Source organism: Coregonus lavaretus (assembly GCF_964263955.1).
Source record: "Coregonus lavaretus genome assembly, contig: HAP1_SCAFFOLD_1364, whole genome shotgun sequence".
In the NCBI taxonomy this organism is placed as follows: Eukaryota; Metazoa; Chordata; class Actinopteri; order Salmoniformes; family Salmonidae; genus Coregonus; species Coregonus lavaretus.
In genome coordinates, this window is record NW_028162250.1 from 36,399 (window position 1) to 57,500 (window position 21,102).

The 21,102-nt window shown below is 44.4% G+C and overlaps 1 protein-coding gene across 1 annotated transcript in view; it reads right to left on the bottom strand.

The window, feature by feature from the left end:
• Positions 1-342: 342 nt before the first annotated feature.
• Positions 343-21,102, bottom strand: part of LOC311119423 (catenin alpha-2-like) — a gene marked incomplete at both ends in the record, with an annotated part of 73,027 nt that continues 52,267 nt past the window's right edge. Inside the window, one exon of the mRNA XM_084194118.1 lies at positions 343-546. Within this exon, the coding sequence (XP_084050244.1) occupies positions 343-546 (204 nt within the window). The remainder of the gene's footprint in view (positions 547-21,102) is intronic.

The following is a 21,102-nucleotide window of genomic DNA, read 5'->3' on the forward strand; positions in this document are numbered from 1 at the left end:
GGAGCTGAAAGAAGAATAGATGGGGCAATGTGTGGAGTGGAGCTGTGGCGTGTGTGTGTGTGTGTGTGTGTGTGTGTGTGTGTGTGTGTGTGTGTGTGTGTGTGTGTGTGTGTGTGTGTGTGTGTGTGGTTGCAGCGAATATTTAAACAAGACATAGAAGGAATGAGCGGTACAAACAGTAGCAGCATGTGTATCTGAGGAAAGGTGTGTCTGGACAGGGGTGTGTGTGTGTGTGTGTGTGTGTGTGTGTGTGTGTGTGTGTGTGTATACATGCACATGTGCTTGTGTATGTTTGTGTGTTTCTATGAGGTAAAGCCAAAATCCTCTTCGAGGGGTACTCACATTGTTCATGTACTCGCTCAGCAGGTCTTGCAGGGCCTGCCGGACGGCATTGCACTCAGCCACGATGCGCTCGCGGCGGTCGTCGCGGGTGCAGGACGAGTCGGCCATGAGTGCGGCGCCGCTGATGATGCTCTCCAGGCGCTCCTCCAGGGAGGGGCGGAAACGCGCCTCGCTGAACGTCAGCGGGTCCAGGATGATCTTGTTCTGATTGGGAGGAAAGGAGAGAGGGAGGTCAGAAACAGGCTAACCAACAGAGTGGAGCATGTCACTCCTTTATCTTATTAACCAAGAGTCAACTTTTGAATGATGTTGCACTTTTGAACTTTGTACCCAAAGAGACTGTATACTATTCAGAGTGGAGCATGTCACTCCTTTATCTAATTAACCAAGGTCTGAGAGAGAGAGAGAGAGAGAGAGAGAGAGAGAGAGAGAGAGAGAGAGAGAGAGAGAGAGAGAGAGAGAGAGAGAGAGAGAGAGAGAGAGAGAGAGAGAGAGAGAGAGAGAGAGAGAGAGGGAGGTCAGGTTAAGATATGTTTCTGCTGTCACCCACAAGTTACATAACACATTTATCGTAGCTGTTTGTTTGGAATAGGTTGTCCCTGAAATATATTATTGGTAACAAAGGCTTAATGACACTCTCTCTCAGGGAGAGAGAGAGAAAAAATAAAGAAAGAAAGAAAGAAAGAAAGAAAGAAAGAAAGAAAGAAAGAAAGAAAGAAAGAAAGAAAGAAAGAAAGAAAGAAAGAAAGAAAGAAAGAAAGAAAGAAAGATTAAAATAATGAGAGACAGAGAGAGAGAGAGAGAGAGAGAGAGAGACAGAGAGAGAGAGAGAGATATCTCAGTGCCACAACAGCAGGAGGTAGTTAGAGGTAGGGAGTTGAACAGAAAACGAGTGTACCAATGCCTAACAAAGAGCTAGCGAACACATTTGGCAGTGAGGACCGTGGTAGCAGACGGCTCAGTGCAATCTGTCAGCGCTAGGTGGTAGAGCCAGAGGCTGAGTGGAGGAAAGGTCACCTTCAAGCTTCAGGGTCCTAGTACCAGACCCGTACCGCTTTATGGAGCCTTTAAGCACAGAGTGAAGAGTGAAGAGACACAGGGGCCATGAGGCGAAGCCCCCAGCTTTTATTATTGGAAGTAGCCGCAAAATATACTTTTTTATGATCTGTACAGCAGGTAAGAACAAAAATTTCCATATTGATGGCGAAGGTATTACGTTTTACGGCCATACAATTTCAATATCCCTTCGACAGCAGTTTGTGGCGCGGTGGGGTTTTTAAGAGGGAGAAGTAACGCCGGGTAGGCAGTGTTTATTAGTAAAGAAGCACCTAAGAGTTACACCCGGGCCGGGCCCTAAATCCCTTAGGTGTGTGTGTGTGTGTGTGTGTGTGTGTGTGTGTGTGTGTGCGTGTGTGTGTGTGTGTGTGTGTGTGTGTGTGTGTGTGTGTGTGTGTGTGTGTTTATGTCGGTTGTACTGCACATTATGGTTGAAAACAGTTCCAGTCGGGCCTAATTGAATGCAAAATACAGCGCCATTCAATGACTACTGTCTTCAACTGCTAATTTGTTTCTGTCGCAGCTAGACGGCATCTATTTTCCACAAAGCGGTTTAGCCACAATGTCTAGTCTAGCAAGTGAAGCCTATCCTAAAGGACAGCAGGGTGCTATCACATTGACGGGAGACACAGAGCACACACACACACATTTATAATTAACGTTTTAGCCATTTAGCAGACTCTTATCCGGAGCGACTTCCACACGCACACAGACAGAGAGACATCGAGCTGATGGCTTTGTCTGAAACCCTGAAGTGACAACCCAGCCCTCTGAGTGGGACACCCATTCCAGGCCACTGCTCTGTGTGTGCGAGAACGAGAGCAACAACACAGATGGTATTAGACATGGCGGGTCGAGAGTCATAGAGTCATATCCATCTCCATCCTGCCCATAATGCTCCATCATTATCACTGTTTTCTCTGCCTTAATGTCATCTCATCTTGTTTCTTATTAAGAGTCTCCGGCTTCGCAGGCTTGGTAAGCACAATCCATTGGCTTTGGGAGGACATTACCAAGACAGCGAGCCTTAAGAATGGGGCTAGATGGTTGTGTTTATATTGTTTGTATCGAACAAACATGCTAGCCGCGCGAAAAAGCGATGGCATGCATTCCGGTAATACAGGCATTAATTAAAGTTTGCCTTATCTCGTTTTCTTCAGTGTGGGAGATGGAGGGAACAATGGGAATGCCCAAGCAACAGTAGCGCTAGAGGCAGGATTAAACTGTCTGCAGTCAGAGACGTAATGTCTTTATTACGTTTCAGCGTTGCATGACGTGGAACCGCTCTGATACCGTTGCTTGGGGTGACACTGTTTTTCTTTTTTTTCTTTTTTCTTTTTTTACATATCCCCGATTTATTAATGGACGCAGAATATTTACAGAAGTGATTCAGGTTGAAGTAGCTCGCTCTCCCTGCTCGCCTTCAGGGTTCAACAGAGGACGCCGTCGCAGCCCGCTGCCCATGAGCTAAGCTACATAACATTGGATTGATCTGATTTGTAAATAAACCAAAAAATGTGAACCAAAAAACATCCCCCAAAAAGCATACATAACAAAACTAAAATGTATGTTTTTGGGGTGGTAGTAGCAAATCAGTGAATGGTAACAATGAGTTGCGTTCAGAGCCTGGACAGTGAGCTACGTTCAGGCTCCACTCATGCCTCTAATCCTGCATAATAAAGATGGGATGGAGGATAATGGTGGGGCCTGTGACATTGTTACACATAATCTACTTTACACAGGCAGGGAGAGAGAGAGAGAGAGAGAGAGAGAGAGAGAGAGAGAGAGAGAGAGAGAGAGAGAGAGAGAGAGAGAGAGAGAGAGAGAGAGAGAGAGAGAGAGAGAGAGAGAGAGAGAGAGAGAGAGAGAGAGAGAGAGAGAGAGAGAGAGAGAGAGAGAGAGAGAGAGAGAGAGAGAGAGAGAGAGAGAGAGAGAAGGCCAACCAGTGAAGAACAAACACCATTGTAAATGCAACCCATATTTATGTTGATTTATTTTCCCATTTGTTATTTAACTATTTGCACATTGTTACAACACTGTATATAGACATAATATGACATTTGAAATGTCTTTATTCTTTTGGAACTTCTGAGTGTAATGTTTACTGTTAATATTTATTGTTTATTTCACATTTGTTTACTATCTATTTCACTTGCTTTGGCAATGTTAACATATGTTTACCATGCCAATAAAGCCCTTAAATTGAATTGAATTGAAAGCGAGAGAGAGAGATAATATGGGACGAATTCAGCCACAGCAAGGGGAAGAGACAGATAAAGATAGAGAGAAAATGAGAGAAATAGAGAGAGGGTGAGGAGAAGAGAGAGAGAAAGAGGGTCAGAGATAGAGAAAAAGAGGGGAGAGAGAAAGGACTTGTGAGACAGCAGGACGGTAGTGGCTCTGGTCATATTATTAATGACACTCTCTCTCAGGTACCACTAATACTACCCTGCCTCCTATACAAGCACTGGCCTACATTCACATTCACTGGTTGGCGCCTCCGGAACACAAATACTGAGCGCCTGATTCCCCAAGGGACTCATTTTATCAGTTTAAGTCTGTATAGCAGTTTGTGGTCTAGTTTAAAGAGATACTTTAGGATTTGGCAATGAGGCCCTTTATCTACTTCCCCAGAGTCAGATTAACTTGTGGATACCATTTTTATGTCTCTGTACCCAATATGAAGGAAGTTAAAGGTAGTTTCACAAGCCAATGCTAACTAGCGTTAACGCTAATACTAGTCAGCATTGGCTCGCGAAACTACCTCTAATTACCATTGCCAAAATCCCGAAGTATCCCTTTAAGACCATGTGGCAGAAATAAATACCTACAGTAGCTACCTTCCAATTGGGATATGTCCAATTGCTGTCTTCACAGGGGTGTTTCAACTTCAACAGACCAGGTAAAAGACAAAAAAAGCTGTCTGAGTTACACTGGCCAGGTATAAATAATGTTATGTGCACTCAGATATTGCAGGCTCAACTTTTATACTGTGACTATGTCTATGTTCATCTGAAGTATTCCGGGAACTGAAGTACACTATCATCATATGACCATTTGCTGGCTATTGACATGGCAAAGAAAGAACGAATTCTGGTCGGTACCTAAAGCCAACAACAAAACAAATAACCTGGAGGACATATCATAGCCTATCATAGCCTTCACAAACAACCAAGGAGAAATGGCTAGACACAAATGGAAAAGCAAAGCTAGGAGGAAACTTGTCAACTTCTTTGCTCAGTGTGTGTGTCCTAAATGGCACGTTTTCCCCTACATAGTGCACCACTTTTGACCAGAGCCCACAGCCACACTGAGTGTCAGGACTTGTCAACCTCTTTACACTGAGTCACAACAGGGCTTGTGTATTCAGAGCTGCAATCACCTCCACGCTGGGACAAAAAATGCCATGCCACAGAGACCACTGCCCCAAGCACTAGCTACATGTTGAGAGGTGTGTGTGTGTGTGTTTGTGTGTGCGTGTGTGTCTCGCCCACGCAGAGCCTGGACCTGTTGCTTATTTCACCATCTCCTCTTTTCTCACATTTTATTTTCCCTTTCTCTCCTTCTCTCTCTCTTTACCAAGGTGTAATGTAATTGCCCCCTGCCTTCCATCCCACCCACGGACGACCATGTCATACATCATTTAGACTGGGAGAGAACAGTGTGCTCCTTTTGCTGACTCATCCAGGGCTTCTGTGCTGTGCTTTACTGCCGCTACACACACACACACACACACACACACACACACACACACACACACACACACACACACACACACACACACACACACACACACACACACACACACACACACACACACACACACACACACACACACACACACACACACACACACACACACACACACAAACACACACACACACACACACACACACACACACACACGCACACACACACACACACACACACAGACAAATGCACAATGAATACACACAGGCACGCACAACCATTATACACACAAACACACACACACACGTGTGCATGCACACACACATTAACCATACACACACAAGCACAACACATAGAGTCCCACACACACTCCCCCAGCCATAGACACAGCCCAATCTTTCCAATAGCGGCCTAGCTGCTATTTTTAGGGAGCCACAGAAAAAGACTGCGGAGTGCCGTGGCAGAAATTGCAAGTTCATCTGTGATTTCCTCCCAGGATTGTCAGTATGTTTGTCTTCTTGATTGTTGTTTATGTTTTGTCTCTCTCTTTTTTCATTCGCTCTCTCGAGATAAGTCACTTGGACAATTACTACTTTGCCGGTAGATGTGTTAGTGAATAATGCTGTTTAGCTGCAGATTACAGATTCAGGTGGAAAGTAGGGGCCCTTTCGCTCCTGCCAACCAGAAACAATAACATTACTCAAGTTGTCTCTTATCGGCTCTTTGTAACAGTTGGCTGGTAATACAGTGAGGGAAAAAAGTATTTGATCCACTGCTGATTTTGTACGTTTGCCCACTGACAAAGACATGATCAGTCTATAATTTTAATGGTAGGTTTATTTGAACAGTGAGACACAGAATAACAACAAATGCATGTAAAAAATGTTATAAATTGATGTGCATTTGAATGAGGGAAATAAGTATGAGCTGAGCTGAGATTAGGAGCACACTCTTAAAGGGAGTGCTCCTAATCTCAGTTTGTTACCTGTATAAAAGACACCTGTCCACAGAAGCTACCAATCAATCAGATTCAAAACTCTCCACCATGGCCAAGACCAAAGAGCTCTCCAAGGATGTCAGGGACAAGATTGTAGACCTACACAAGGCTGGAATGGGCTACAAGACCATCGCCAAGCAGCTTGGTGAGAAGGTGACAACAGTTGGTGCAATTATTCGCAAATGGAAGAAACACAAAAGAACTGTCAATCTCCCTCGGCCTGGGGCTCCATGCAAGATCTCACCTCGTGGAGTTGCAAGGATCATGAGAATGGTGAGGAATCAGCCCAGAACTACACGGGAGGATCTTGTCAATGATATCAAGGCAGCTGGGACCATAGTCACCAAGAAAACAATTGGTAACACACTACGCCGTGAAGGACTGAAATCATGCAGCGCCCGCAAGGTCCCCCTGCTCAAGAAAGCACATATACAGGCTGAAGTTTGCCAATGAACATCTGAATGATTCAAAGGAGAACTGGGTGAAAGTATTGTGGTCAGATGAGACCAAAAACTTGCTGTGTTTGGAGGAGGAGGAATGCTGCCTATGATCCCAAGAACACCATCCCCACCGTCAAACATGGAGGTGGAAACATTATGCTTTGGGGGTGTTTTTCTGCTAAGGGGACAGGACAACTTCACCGCATCAAAGGGACGATGGACGGGGCCATGTACCGTCAAAACTTGGGTGAGAACCTCCTTCCCTCAGCCAGGGCATTGAAAATGGGTCGTGGATGGGTATTCCAGCATGACAATGACCCAAAACACACGGCTAAGGCAACAAAGGAGTGGCTCAAGAAGAAGCACATTAAGGTCCTGGAGTGGCCTAGCCAGTCTCCAGACCTTAATCCCATAGAAAATATGTGGAGGGAGCTGAAGGTTCGAGTTGCCAAACGTCAGCCTCAAAAACGTAATGACTTGGAGAAGATCTGCAAAGAGGAGTGGGACAAAATCCCACCTGAGATGTGTGCAAACCTGGTGGCCAACTACAAGAAACGTCTGACCTCTGTGATTGCCAACAAGGGTTTTGCCACCAAGTACTAAGTCATGTTTTGCAGAGGTGTCAAATACTTATTTCCCTCATTAAAATGCAAATCAATTCATAACATTTTTGACATGCGTTTTTCTGGATTTTGTTTTTGTTATTATGTCTCTCACTGTTCAAATAAACCTACCATTAAAATTATAGACTGATAATATCTTTGTCAGTGGGCAAACGTACAATATCAGCAGGGGATCAAATACTTTTTTTCCCTCACTGTATCTAGTCGAGATGCACAAGAGGAGATGGGGTAATATATGTATCTATACCTCCCTATCCTTGGCTAAATCTAAATATATTTGAATAGAGAATATAATTGAGGATATATAACATAGACATTCAAATATTGATACATGTCAGCTGACAATATACAGTATATGTATATATATATATATATATATATATATATATATATATATATATATATATTTATTAATTTTTTTCTAATTTGCAATTGCATACTAATTGGTGGCGGACGTGGATAGCGTGCATTCTGCAACACGTCCAGTAAAGTACACTTAGAAAAATGATTTCAAAGGGGTTATTCGGCTGTCCCCATAGGATAACCATTTCTGGTTCCAGATAGAACCCTTTTTGGTTCCAGGTGGAACTATTTTGGGTTCCATGTTGAACCCTCTGGGGAAAGGGTTCTACATGGAACCTTTTTTTCTAAGAGTGTACCTATAGTAAGGCTCAAAGTGACATATGCTTCCAAGAACGGTAAAGGAAATGAATAAAAAGCAGCCGGCATTGCTCTTTGGCAAAGAGATGTAGGCACAGGAGATTAGATGGGACAATGGAGACTGGGACTCATTGATTTAAGAAGACAAAAGGGAATGCAGCAAAGCCACAATACGCTGGAGGGGATCTCACATCTCTGAAGAAAAGTCTCTTGGGGGGGGGGGGGGAGAACAGCTGAAGATGATATGTTCTTTACAAGATGGATGATAAAACAGTAGAGGAGAGATTTCCCCTAAGGAATAAACTTTGTTGTTATTCCGAGCAGGGTGTCAGTTTGTTGTGATTGCTCTGAGTAGGGAAAGGAGGGAATGGTAGGGAGAGAGAGGGGCAGGGGGGTTGCAGCATCCAGTTTTGACAAAGGCCCAGGGCCCTTTAACAATAATTGGTGACGGTTGAATCCATTCTCCTTGCACCTCTCTAGTGTCAATTTAGTCCTCGTCCACAGCTTTCATCAACCTCTCCCTCAATGTCAGCAAAACAAAAGAGCTGATCGTGGACTACAGGAAACAGAGGGGTGAACACGCCCCCATCCACAACGATGGGGCTGTAGTGGAGTGGGTCGAGAGCTTCAAGTTCCTCGGTGTCCACATCACTAAGAAATAAACATGGTCCACACACACCCACAGTTGTGAAGAGGGCACAAGGGCCTCTTCCCCCTCAGGAGGATGAAAGGATTTGGCATGGTCCCTCAGATCCTCAAAAAGTTATACAGCTGCACCATTGAGAGCATCTTGACTGGCTGCATCAACACGTGGTACGGCAACTGCAAGGCACCCGACCGCAAGGCACTACATAGTGTGGTGAGTACAGCCCAGTACATCACTAGGGCCGAGCTCCCTGCCATGGAAGACTTCTATACCAGGCGGTGTCAGAGGAAGGCCAAAACATTTTCAAAGATTCCAGCCACCCAAGCCGTAGACTGTTCTCTCTGCTACCGCACTGCAAGCGGTACAATTGCACCAAGTCTGGAACCAACTGGACCTTGAACAGCTTCTACCGCCAAGCCATAACACCTCTAAATAACTAATGAAATGGTTACCCGAACTACCTGCATTGACCCTTTTTTGAACTAACTTTCTTGCACTGACTCTATGCACACACACTGAACTCTACCCACACACTCACACATACTTCAACTGACAACCCAACACACACACATACAGTGGGGAAAAAAGTATTTAGTCAGCCACCAATTGTGCAAGTTCTCCCACTTAAAAAGATGAGAGAGGCCTGTAATGTTCATCATAGGTATACATCAACTATGACAGACAAATTGAGAAAAACTTTTCCAGAAAATCACATTGTAGGATTTTTAATGAATTTATTTGCAAATTATGGTGGACAATAAGTATTTGGTCACCTACAAACAAGCAATATGTCTGGCTCTCACAGACCTGTAACTTCTTCTTTAAGAGGCTCCTCTGTCCTCCACTCGTTACCTGTATTAATGACACCTGTTTGAACTTGTTATCAGTATAAAAGACACATGTCCACAACCTCAAACAGTCACACTCCAAACTCCACTATGGCCAAGACCAAAGAGATGTCAAAGGACACCAGAAACACAATTGTAGACCTGCACCAGGCTGGGAAGACTGAATCTGCAATAGGTAAGCAGCTTGGTTTGGAGAAATCAACTGTGGGAGCAATTATTAGGAAATGGAAGACATACAAGACCACTGACAATCTCCCTCGATCTGGGGCTCCACGCAAGATCTCACCCCTTGGGGTCAAATTGATCACAAGAACGGTGAGCAAAAATCCCAGAACCACACGGGGGGACCTAGTGAATGACCTGCAGAGAGCTGGGACCAAAGTAACAAAGCCCACCAACAGTAACACACTACGCCGCCAGGGACTCAAATCCTGCAGTGCAGACGTGTCCCCCTGCTTAAGCCAGTACATGTCCAGGCCCGTCTGAAGTTTGCTAGAGTGCATTTGGATGATCCAGAAGAGGATTGGGAGAATGTCATATGGTCAGATGAAACCAAAATATAACTTTTTGGTAAAAACTATTTGGGTGACAAAGAATGCTGAGTTGCATCCAAAGAACACCATACCTACTGTGAAGCATGGGGGTGGAAACATCATGCTTTGGGGCTGTTTTTCTGCAAAGGGACCAGGACGACTGATCCGTGTAAAGGAAAGAATGAATGGGGCCATGTATCGTGAGATTTTGAGTGAAAACCATCAGCAAGGGCATTGAATATGAAATGTGGCTGGGTCTTTCAGCATGACAATGATCCCAAACACACTGCCCGGGCAACGAAGGAGTGGCTTCGTAAGAAGCATTTCAAGGTCCTGGAGTGGCCTAGCCAGTCTCTAGATCTCAACCCCATAGAAAATATTTGGAGGGAGTTGAAAGTCCGTGTTGCCCAGCGACAGCCCCAAAACATCACTGCTCTAGAGGAGATCTGCATGGAGGAATGGGCCAAAATACCAGCAACAGTGTGTGAAAACCTTGTGAAGACTTGTTTGACCTGTGTCATTGCCAACAAAGGGTATATAACAAAGTATTGAGAAACTTTTGTTATTGACCAAATACTTATTTTCCACCATAATTTGCAAATAAATTCATAAAAAATCCTACAATGTGATTTTCTGGATTTTTTCCCCTAATTTTGTCTGTCATAGTTGACGTGTACCTATGATGAAAATTACAGGCCTCTCTCATCTTTTTAAGTGGGAGAACTTGCACAATTGGTGGCTGACTAAATACTTTTTTCCCCCACTGTACACACACACACACACTACATACACCCACACACACATAACATGTGCACCCATGCATACTCAAGCCACACATGCACTCACACACACACACACACACACACGCACACACTCACCACATACAGTACACTGCTGCTACTGCTCCACATACTACAGCTCAGTATGTTATGTATCATGTTGCCTATTCACTTTACCCCTACCTATATGTACAGTACATAGCTACCTCAATTCCCTTGTACTCCTGCACATCGACTCGGTACTGGTACTCCCTGTATATAGCCATGTTATTTTTTACTTGTTATTGTTATTCGGTATCCACTGTGTATTCACTCCTCATGTCACTATTTCTATTATAATGTTTTATCTTTAACTCTGCATTGTTGGAAAAGGACCCGTAAGTAAGTAAGTTAGTCTACAACTGTTGTTTACGAAGCATGTGACAAATAACATTTGATTTGATTAACTTTTGTCACTTATGTTCTCTGGTTGGATATTGTGATATAAATTCCTTAGGAATAGTTTCCCATGAGACGTTTAAGCCTTATCAAAGGATGGAGTAAGAAAACAAAAGACTGAAGCAACAGGTTGGAACAAACTGTCAGAACCTAACCTCTATATGGTGCTGGTCACATGGAGTAATGCTACAAGGCAGAAATGAAGAGTTGAATGTTGTCTGACTCAATGAGAGTATGTCCCCAGTGACAGTGATACATTTCCTGTTTAGAAATGGACCAAGGTGAAGGTCAGACGGTTAATCATTTAGTCTATTTAACCAGGTGAGACCCATTGAGATAGTCATCTCTTTTTCAAAGGATCCCTACCCATAGCTATTGAAAGATATGAGGTTCTGGGAAGGTGATGGCCAAAAACCTTTGAGAAGTAAGAGGTAACCAGGAGGTCAAGAAATTGCGTTGTAAAACGTTGAATAAAAGACAGAAAAGGTAAACAAGGACATTGGTGCTTTTGCAAAGGTAAATTATCCCATATGGCCTAAGATAGTATGTAAGTATGTCAGCCCTAGTCTCGTCTTTCCCCCCTCGCCACTGTCCATGAGATCAGTGGGCAGTGCTATGGTCACCTCAGACCATTGGCTGGGTCCTACTTCGACCCCACTTTGGGCCATTGAGAATGTCATCTAGGCCTATGTCACATGTGCTCACCAAAACACTGAACACTCTGACATTTATGGGAGCCCTGGAGCAGTTCCCCACTGGTACTTGGACAAAATGTAGCAAAACTTGACCCTTCCATTGCTTCGCCCTCCAGGTTCTCATTCACCCACGAATAGGGGCTGGTTAGACAATGACCACAACATGGGTACGCTAATGCTTCAGGGAGAGCCTTCAAGCTTTTCCCAAGGGGTACTTGGGAGAAAATCTTGACAAAAGCTTGACTCGTCCACTCTCTGAATGCTTGGCCCTCCAGGTCCAAACACACCCACCCACGCATTGCATGGGGCTGGTTGGACAATGAGTGTGATGCCCAGTGACAAAACTGGCCATGGGCCTCCACCACCCAACGGGAGGGGGTTAGTCACATTGTCCTCCCTATCTGATTGATTACGCTAATGAAGGGTGCATGGCTCGCTCCGGGTCACTATATGCTTACTGTCTCACGATGGCACCAATGGTGGAGTTGGTTGTCATGGAATCTGAACTTCTGCGAACAAAGTAATATTTTGTTTATTCTCCGTAGTTGATAGTGTGACGCACCAATGTCACCATCACCATCCCCATCAAAACAGAGCGGCAGAGCAGCTGATCCTCTTGGCCGTTCAATCAGGCGTTTCCTTTGTTACGTGGGAAGCGTTCAATTAATTAAGAGAGAATCGCCGCCACGACAACCCCTGGATTAAGTCTGCTGTAATCACGCAAATGGTAAATGTCACCCAATAATGAGAATGAACTGAATTAATAAAATTCCTGCTAAGGAATAAAGAGCCAAGCATAATGAAGGGGAGAAAAGTGTTTGTTCCAATCCAGGCTGCAACCAAACCAAGGTGAGAGGTTTGCATCCAGATTTTCTTTTGGTATTTTACTCACCAAGCAATGTGTTTGGTGACAGAGCGGAGGAAGAATGGCAGGATCCTATGTATGACTGACTGGCTCTTAAAAATGATGTGGTTCTTTGTGAAGACAACACACCTGTAATCTCTCTCTGCTTCAGGAGACACTGGCTGGGCCCTCAGAGGTAACTATCTCGCTCTCTCGCCCTCTCTCTCTCAACGTCTCTCCATTACACTCCACAGACCTCTGCTTTAATACAGCTTATGCCCATTTTAGCTCCACTGAAGCAGCGGATGATAGCCCAAGCCAATGCAGTGCTGCTGAGCCCACTCGCTGAGTATTGCATTGTACAGCGCTGAGCCATCCTCACAAAAGTAATAGATGGTCCAAGTTAATACTACTATCTCTGAGGTTATGAATGGAGAGTGGAGCCAGTGAAAGGTTACAGGTAAGAGAGAGTTCTAAAATAATACTTGGCAAAAGTCTGACTTGATTCAATGTTGTGTACAATCAAGTGCAAGTGGCCCTTAATAAGGAGGGCCCTTTGAACACAATGTCAAAGAAAAGTAAGGTCAAATCCAATCCAAACACTTAAGGGCAACGTTTCGGTCTGTGGTCCCTACTGGCATGCCTCCCACTCTAATGTAACTACGCATCCACTTCAAAATCATTGTATTATCTGTACTTCCATTTGACCATTGTAAGTCCCATGACAGCACTATTAATGAGCTTTAATGAGTTTTAATTGTATGCCAAACATGAACAGTCCGTGCCTTTTCTCTGTTTTTGAAATTATCTGAATTCAATTGGACGAGCCCTAGGCGTTGCACAGTCCGTGCGTCAGCGACACGCTCTCTTCTCTGATGTTTTCAAAAACCCCACAAGGCGAAGGAAGAAGGAAGATAAAAACAACAGAAATAAGGAATAAATAGTACTGAATCCCATAATATGCTGATCTTGTTTCCAGAGGTGACCTTTATCAAAGTGGCATTTGCCTGCCAAGAGAGAAACAGAGAGAGAGAGAGAGAGAGAGAGAGAGAGAGAAAGAGAGAGCGAGAGTGTGTGTGTGTGTGTGTGTTTGTGTGTGTGTGTGTGTGTGTGTGTGTGTGTGTGTGTGTGTGTGCATGTGTGCCTGCGTGCCTGCGTGTCTGCGTGTCTGCGTGTGTATGCCCGGTCTCTGGGTTGGCCCCATGGGCGGGCACCAATCATTAAAGCCTTCATGTGCCCCTCTCTCCCAGGGCAGTTTCGGCAGTGGGAATCTATGACTCTTAGGCTCCCAAAGAGAACCGGGAGTATGGGAAGAGGGCTTTAGTCACTGCAGCTCACTTCACAGCGTATTAAAGGTTTTCAGAAACACTTTGTGAGTCAGCGTGTCTCTATGTTTCCTGCCATTGGATCAAAACCTTTTTTTGTTGTCCTTTTGGTTCCTGCTCAGTTGAATCATGCCATTGGCATCTGGCTATATCCAGCAACAATTATGTGTGTCGCCGGGTTATCACTGAATCAAAGAGCTGAAAATGGTGACGTGTCAGGTTGACAGAAAATTCACGCAATGAGGTCTGGGCCCGAATTCACAAATCGTCTCATGGTAGGAGTACAGATCTAGGATCAGGTCGCCGCAGTCCATGTTTTCATTCATTCATTGTGATCTAAAAGGCAAAACTGATACTAGACCAGCACTCCTACTCTGATACGCTCTATGAATATGGACACTGAAGTCTAACATTTCTCATGGTACTTCAAGTATGCTCAGCGCTCTGACCACATGAACCGTGTCAATCTTCAAGAGGAAGTCTTTGAGAGTTAGAGAGGGTTGGAGATGATAACGCAAATGTCTGTCAATCCACTTTTGCTTGTCTTTTTTCATCATGTGAAACAACAAAGTAAACTGGAGTAAGTGATGGCTATCAAAACGGTCACTGCAGGAGCCACCTATTAGCAGTAGCCGCGTCTAATGTTTCAGGAGGGAGCTTTTCCCACATTACCATGGGGTAAAGTGAGGTAAACTATTGGCAGAGCCTGAATATTTGATGAGGAGATGGAGAGGGAGTGAAAATACTGCTGTGATACGTGGACAAATGAGCGGAGGGGGGTAGAGACTCTCTCAAAACTCTCTCAAAACATTTCAACTCCCCGCGAGGTCCCCTATATAGTGGAATAGAGAAATGAATATGACTTGGGCCTTTGCTTTGCTTTCTCAAAGTAGGGAGGGATAAGGGGGGGGGGGGGGGGGTGTTGATGCTGCAGACGGTGTGACTGTGCTTTCAAGGCGCAGAATGGGTCAGTGGAGATGAAGACGGAAGGTCACAAAAATACTTTAAAATATATCTATTAAGCCGACACTGCTCAATATGCTCATCAACAGGAGTAAGCAGATAAACATTGCACCGTATACAGTCAATGTCAAACTGGTAGACCAAGTACTATACTGTAAGGCCTGGTTACACTTTAGTGGAATCCTTGAGCTACATAAAACTACATAAGGGCTACATAACACTGGCATAACTGTCAAGAACAGTCATGACAGCTTGTGTCAGCTTATGCCAGGTGGCTTTACAGTGTTTTGATACAAACAATGCTTAAAGCTAGCCAATTGGCTCACCTAATACATGGTTTGTATCATTAATTAAACATTGTTATGATAGTGTTACTTAGGCCTTCTGACAGAGATTTCATATTAAAGAGATAGTTCACCCAAATTACAAAATGACATTGTTTTCCTTACCTTGTACGCAGTCTATGGACAAGGTATGACAACAATCCATGATTTGGTTTAGTTTCCCAGGCACTGTTTCCAAATGTATTCTTGGCATAAATCCCATTTAGCATTTGTGGCACAAATCCCATTCGATATTAGTATTTTTCACGCATCATGTTCAAATCATCTATAAATGACTTAATGAGATTCACAATCAATTTGAGATATTCGAATAATTTGGACATGGGGCGTGAAAAATGCTAATATCAGTCCCATGACATGAGTGGGATTTGTGCCACAAATGCAAAAACATTAGCATTTAGAGCCACTGCCAGGGAAATAAAACCCTGCTTACAGGGTAAAGAAACCAATGTGCCATTGCTTTCTTCAATCATGCAGAGACGGGCAGCATGAAGGTCTCGTCATTGACTTTGCTGGAAAGGGGAGAAATTCTGCTTTACAATGGTATTCATATTACAGTTGACCTGGAAGTATTACGTTTTTAGGGCGCTAAAATAAGTTCAAATGTATGGAACAGCATCTCTCTCTCTCTCTCTCTCTCTCTCTCTCTCTCTCTCTCTCTCTCATTTCTCGTCGCCCCATGAATTGTGATCAGTCCTCAGGAAGGGAGGGGAAGGGAGAGAGGAGACCGCTCAAGTACGGACACTTTGTACCGGCACGTTGAGGAAATGTCCTCCACAGCTGCGCACCTGTGAAGGAGAGAGAGACAGAGATAGAGAGAGAGAGAGAAAATGAGAGAGAAAAGGAGAGAGAGGGGAGAAAGAGGGGAGAGAACATCTCTTCCCCAGCTCCCGGGCAAAAAAAAAGGCCCTACACAGGATAAAGATGAACTGACAGGCGAGCGAGTCGGCTCATGAAAGAGTGGAAGGAAAAGGAAGGAATGAAAGAGAGGAGAGAGAGTGACTGATGAGAGAGAGAGAGGGGGAGAGAGAGGGGGGTGATAGAGGAGGAGAGAAAGTGACTGATGAGAGAGAGAGAGAGGGGAGAGAGAGAGGGGGAGGATATAGGAGGAGAGAGAGTCAGAGAAGGATTGAGCAAAGTGAAAGTTTGATTCTGTGATCTTTCGGAGAAAGTTCATTGTAGTCGAAACATAAACGAAACTTGAATTACTTATGTTAATTAGAGGCAAACTTCACACGCTGAGAAATAAAAAACAGAGGCAGCGACCGCCGGCAGTCATGTGAATAGGGACACATCCTGTCAACAATCAGACTCCAATCCTCCAGATGCCTTTGCCACCGACCGTGTTTGAGGAATAACACAAATAACCCGGGCCTGTGTCTCTGTGGCTTTGATGAGACAGTTGAAATGACTGCTATGCCGATGGTTGTTTACTCAGATTTCGGGAGGGAGGGAGGGAGGAGGAGGGGGGGGGGGGTGAATAGGGAGGGAAATAGAGAGAGAGCAACACAGAAAGAGGAGAGAGACAGAGCGAGATGGTGGGCAGTCTACATGTGAAAACAACTCATCTCTACGACACTGGTATGGTACTGGAGATTATCAGTGAGGTGGTCCTTTAATGCAGTGTGCACATGTGTGTGTGTGCACTCATTTGATCACGGCACTTGATCATGGCATGTTTGATCATGGCATGCCTAGTCTGCATTTGTTTGTGGTGTATGCAGAGCTTTGACAAGAATCAAGTCGGCTTTGGAGAGAAACTATGGCATCGTTACCAACTCTCACTTCCAACAAGTTTTATTTTCCAAATGTTATCTCTGGCATGTCTTACTTAATCCCAAAGACATGGATGAGAGAGTTTTGATACGTTTTTTCTCTGGGGCGATGTGCCGTCAATAAACACCTTCAATGCACAATTCAAAAGCCAGTGCATGTTATTTGAATGTTCTTTGCTGTCTGTGCTTCACTCTCTTTCCCCCTTCCTCCTTCACGGATATGCTCGTACCAAGCTTATTTCCAGAAACGATGCCTTCGCCTCAGTTCCCTGGGCTTACACTAGTTGACATCTCATTGCTTTTCCACTTTTCCTCTCTCGATCCGTTTTTTTCTTGATGTGTTCTCGCCTTTTTGCAAAAGTAATAGGAGACAAAATGTCTCCCCAATACACAGGAGTGAAGCCTGAAGTGAAGACTTTCTCTGGTGGGAGCTCAAATTGTTTTTGTTTTCTCGCTGCAGACAGTGAGATGAGATACGTCGCTATATGTGCCAGTTGAATCTCTCCTCTGCTATACTTACAGCACTCACACTAGGAATCCATCCTTCTCTCATCCTCTCCATGTTGTTGCCATGGCAACTTTCGATGTACAGTATCTAGCGCTGTGGTAAACAAAGCTGTCCTGCGTCCCAAATGGTACCATATTCCCTAAATAGTGTACTCATTTTGACCAGGGTCCATAGGGCTGCACTAATGCTCATATGGATGAACTAGTCAAAAGTAATGCTCTATGTAAGGAATAAGGTGACATTTGGGACACAGCCCTGTTGTTGTCTACATGACGGGCTCGCCGCAGACTATCACTGAAAGTCACCAACAATTGCTCGTGATAGTTGAGGAGGAGGAGAGGAGGCAGGGAGAGCCCTCCTTCTGGACTGACTGACAAAACCTATATAATGTTTATCAAAATGTATCTCCCTCACGACAAAATGATCCGGTGAAGCATTTTGGCAAAGACACCTGCTTATTGACCTTCCGATTAAATTTGTTTTGCTAAGGCCCCAGATTCAAAAATCTATAGGTTGAATCATGAGTATGGCGAGATGTTTATTAATGCAGCAGGCTGGAACGCGGTGCTGGGATCATAAATCACAGTGGTGTAATAAGGCAGCCGTGCCTCATCGCTAGGTGTTTTAAATGGCACCCTATTCCCTACACAGTGCACTACTTTTGACCAGGGCCCAAAGGTAGTGCACCATATAGGGAATAGGGTGCCATTTGCGACGCAACCTAGGTAATGGCATGCTGGAGCTGGGCCCAGTCTCACTGGCCATATAAGCCAGGGTTGGGAGGGTGAGGTGGGGGGGAGGGGGCATGGGGTGGGGGGGCATTGGGTGCCAGAACAGCCGGAGTGGGGGCTCCGAGGCAGATGGAAGGATGGAGAGTGAGGGGACTGTGGGGCGTAATTAATGTGACGTAACACACAGTGGTAGCTTAGCTAACACACTCAGACAGCCTGACATCACACTGCTGACACACACACAGAGACACACACACACAGAGATGCACACACACACACACACACACAAACACTGCTGACACACACACACACACCGCTGACACACACACACACAGAGACACACACACAAACACACACACACACACACACACACACACACACACACACACACACAGACACACACACACACCCACACATACACACTGCTGACTCACACACACATACACACATATATGCATGCACGCACACATGTATGCAGGCATGCACATTCACTCAACACACACACACACACACACACACACACACACACACACACACACACACACACACACTGGGGTACAGAGCACGTTCCTATGAAAGCTATTTCACATATTTAAAGAAATTCACTTGCCCATTTGTGTGCTACTGTTCAGTCAGCCTTGTCATTGTAGTGTGTACTGGAGTCACTCTGGGTAAGAGCATCTGTTAAAAGACTAGAACGGTCCTGGGTTAGTCCTACAACTGTCCTATATGGGGTGTTTGTGTTTTGTTGAGGGGATTCAGAGGACACACACGCACACCTGCATGCACTCAGGCACACACGCACGTACACACACACACACACACACACACACACACACACACACACACACACACACACACACACACACACACAGACGCACACACAAACAGACACACACAGTCATCAGCAGACCTGCCTCCTGTCCACTAATCTCATTTGATGTGTGTTTGAGATTACGTGGTGGAATCAATATTTCTGGAAAATACATTTAATTCCCCTTTACATCGAGAGTCCAGTAAACGAAGAGATAGCCAGGTTACAGGAAAGACAGAAGTTACGGAAAAATAGGGAATTTCCCATCCTCCCTAAATAGTGATAGATATTCAGGAACGATGGCAGCGGCGAGGGGCTAACTGATAAACAGAGAGTGGAGTCCGCCAGTCTTCAATGGGATGACGGGAAATGTGAAAGATACAGCAATGTGAGTCATCCTACATGAGGACCTCATTAATATAATACATTGTATGACATTTAGCAGACACTTTTATCCAAAGCAACTTACAGTCATGTGTGCATACATTTTAAGTATGGATGGTCCCGGGAATCAATCCCACTATATTGGTGTTGCAAGCACCATGCTCTACCAACTGAGCTACAGAGGACCATCGTTACCTACCTCATTGGCTACAGAGGCAGTCAATTATGACTATCCTCCTCAAAGTTCACATCAGTAGAGGAAAGGTCCTCCGCCATGGGTTGCATCCTTAATGGCACCCTAGTCCCTACATAGTGAACTACTTTTGACCCGGGGTAGTGCACTATGTAGAGAATAGGATGCCATTTGGGATGCAGTTGGACAACAAGGCATGACAATGCTCCGCCCCCGTTAAGTAATCTGTTATTCTGGTAAATCGTTATAGAAAAATTAATGGTTGCTTCCCCGAACCACTGCCCCACCACTCGAGTTTCTCCCTCAATCATTGGTGTGTGAGGGAAGTAACCAAATAAAGACAACTACATGGAGACATGGAGATACCGTAATGCAGTGAGTATCCAAGCAGTCATTTTCAGGAACCTATGGCCCACCTTTCCAATGGTATAGCATGTGTATGACAAGGGGGAAGACAGAGGGTAGTAGATCCACGTCTAAGTCGACTCACATCAGCGTTGTGGAAAAATATATTTAGAACATACACTGTATTTGTTTTTAAAGGGGCAATATGGGATTCAAACAACAACAAAGTGGGATCAAAATTATACTTTGAACAATGTTTTGAAGCTTTACAGTGTTTGTTCACAATGACATTGTTTACATATTCAGAATATGTAAGTTAACATGGATAGTTTCAAGGGTATTTACTAGAATCCCAAGATGTGTCCCAATTGGCACCCTTTCAAAAAAAGTATTATTAAATAAATGTGTTTTTCTCACGCATCCACACACAAGATTTTTCTGTATTTCATTTGAAATAAATTAGAGAAAATGTCTAAAAACATGTTTTCACTTTGTCATTATGGGCTATTGTGTGTAGATGGGTGAGAAAAAAATAAATGTCATCCATTTTGATTTCAGGCTGTAACAACAACATGTGGAATAAGTCAAGGAGTATGAATACTTTCTGAAGGCACTGTAGAGCACTTTTTTGACCAGAGCCCTATGGACCTAGGTCAAAAGTAGTGCACTATAATTGAATAGGGCGCCATTTGGGACGCTATTCAAAAAGGTTACTCCTGTTCAGTTTCTCAGGCAAAACAATGCACACATTCAGCTGTTTGAAAGTATAATATTCCGACAATGCCTTTCACATTTCCGTTGTTTCTCTCCATTTCACACTGGCATCATGCTGCCTTTAATGTGTCAAAACCGCCTAAAACCTTCCTATATCTGGCAGTTGTAGGATGCGTACTTCAAGTAGAAATAGTGGGTAATTGAACAAAGCCAGGTACAATGGGTAAAGGTATGATTGTGCCCTTTGATGTCTTAACAACTCGCACTCTTTCTCTGAGTGATCTAAACCAGCCCTTTCCGGTTTGACACCGACTTCTCGTCACATTTGAGACTTATCGTTCAAAGTGTTTATTGGGCTCTGAATCCACAACAGGAAAAGAGTTTGTGTCCCAAATGGCACTCTATTCCCTACATA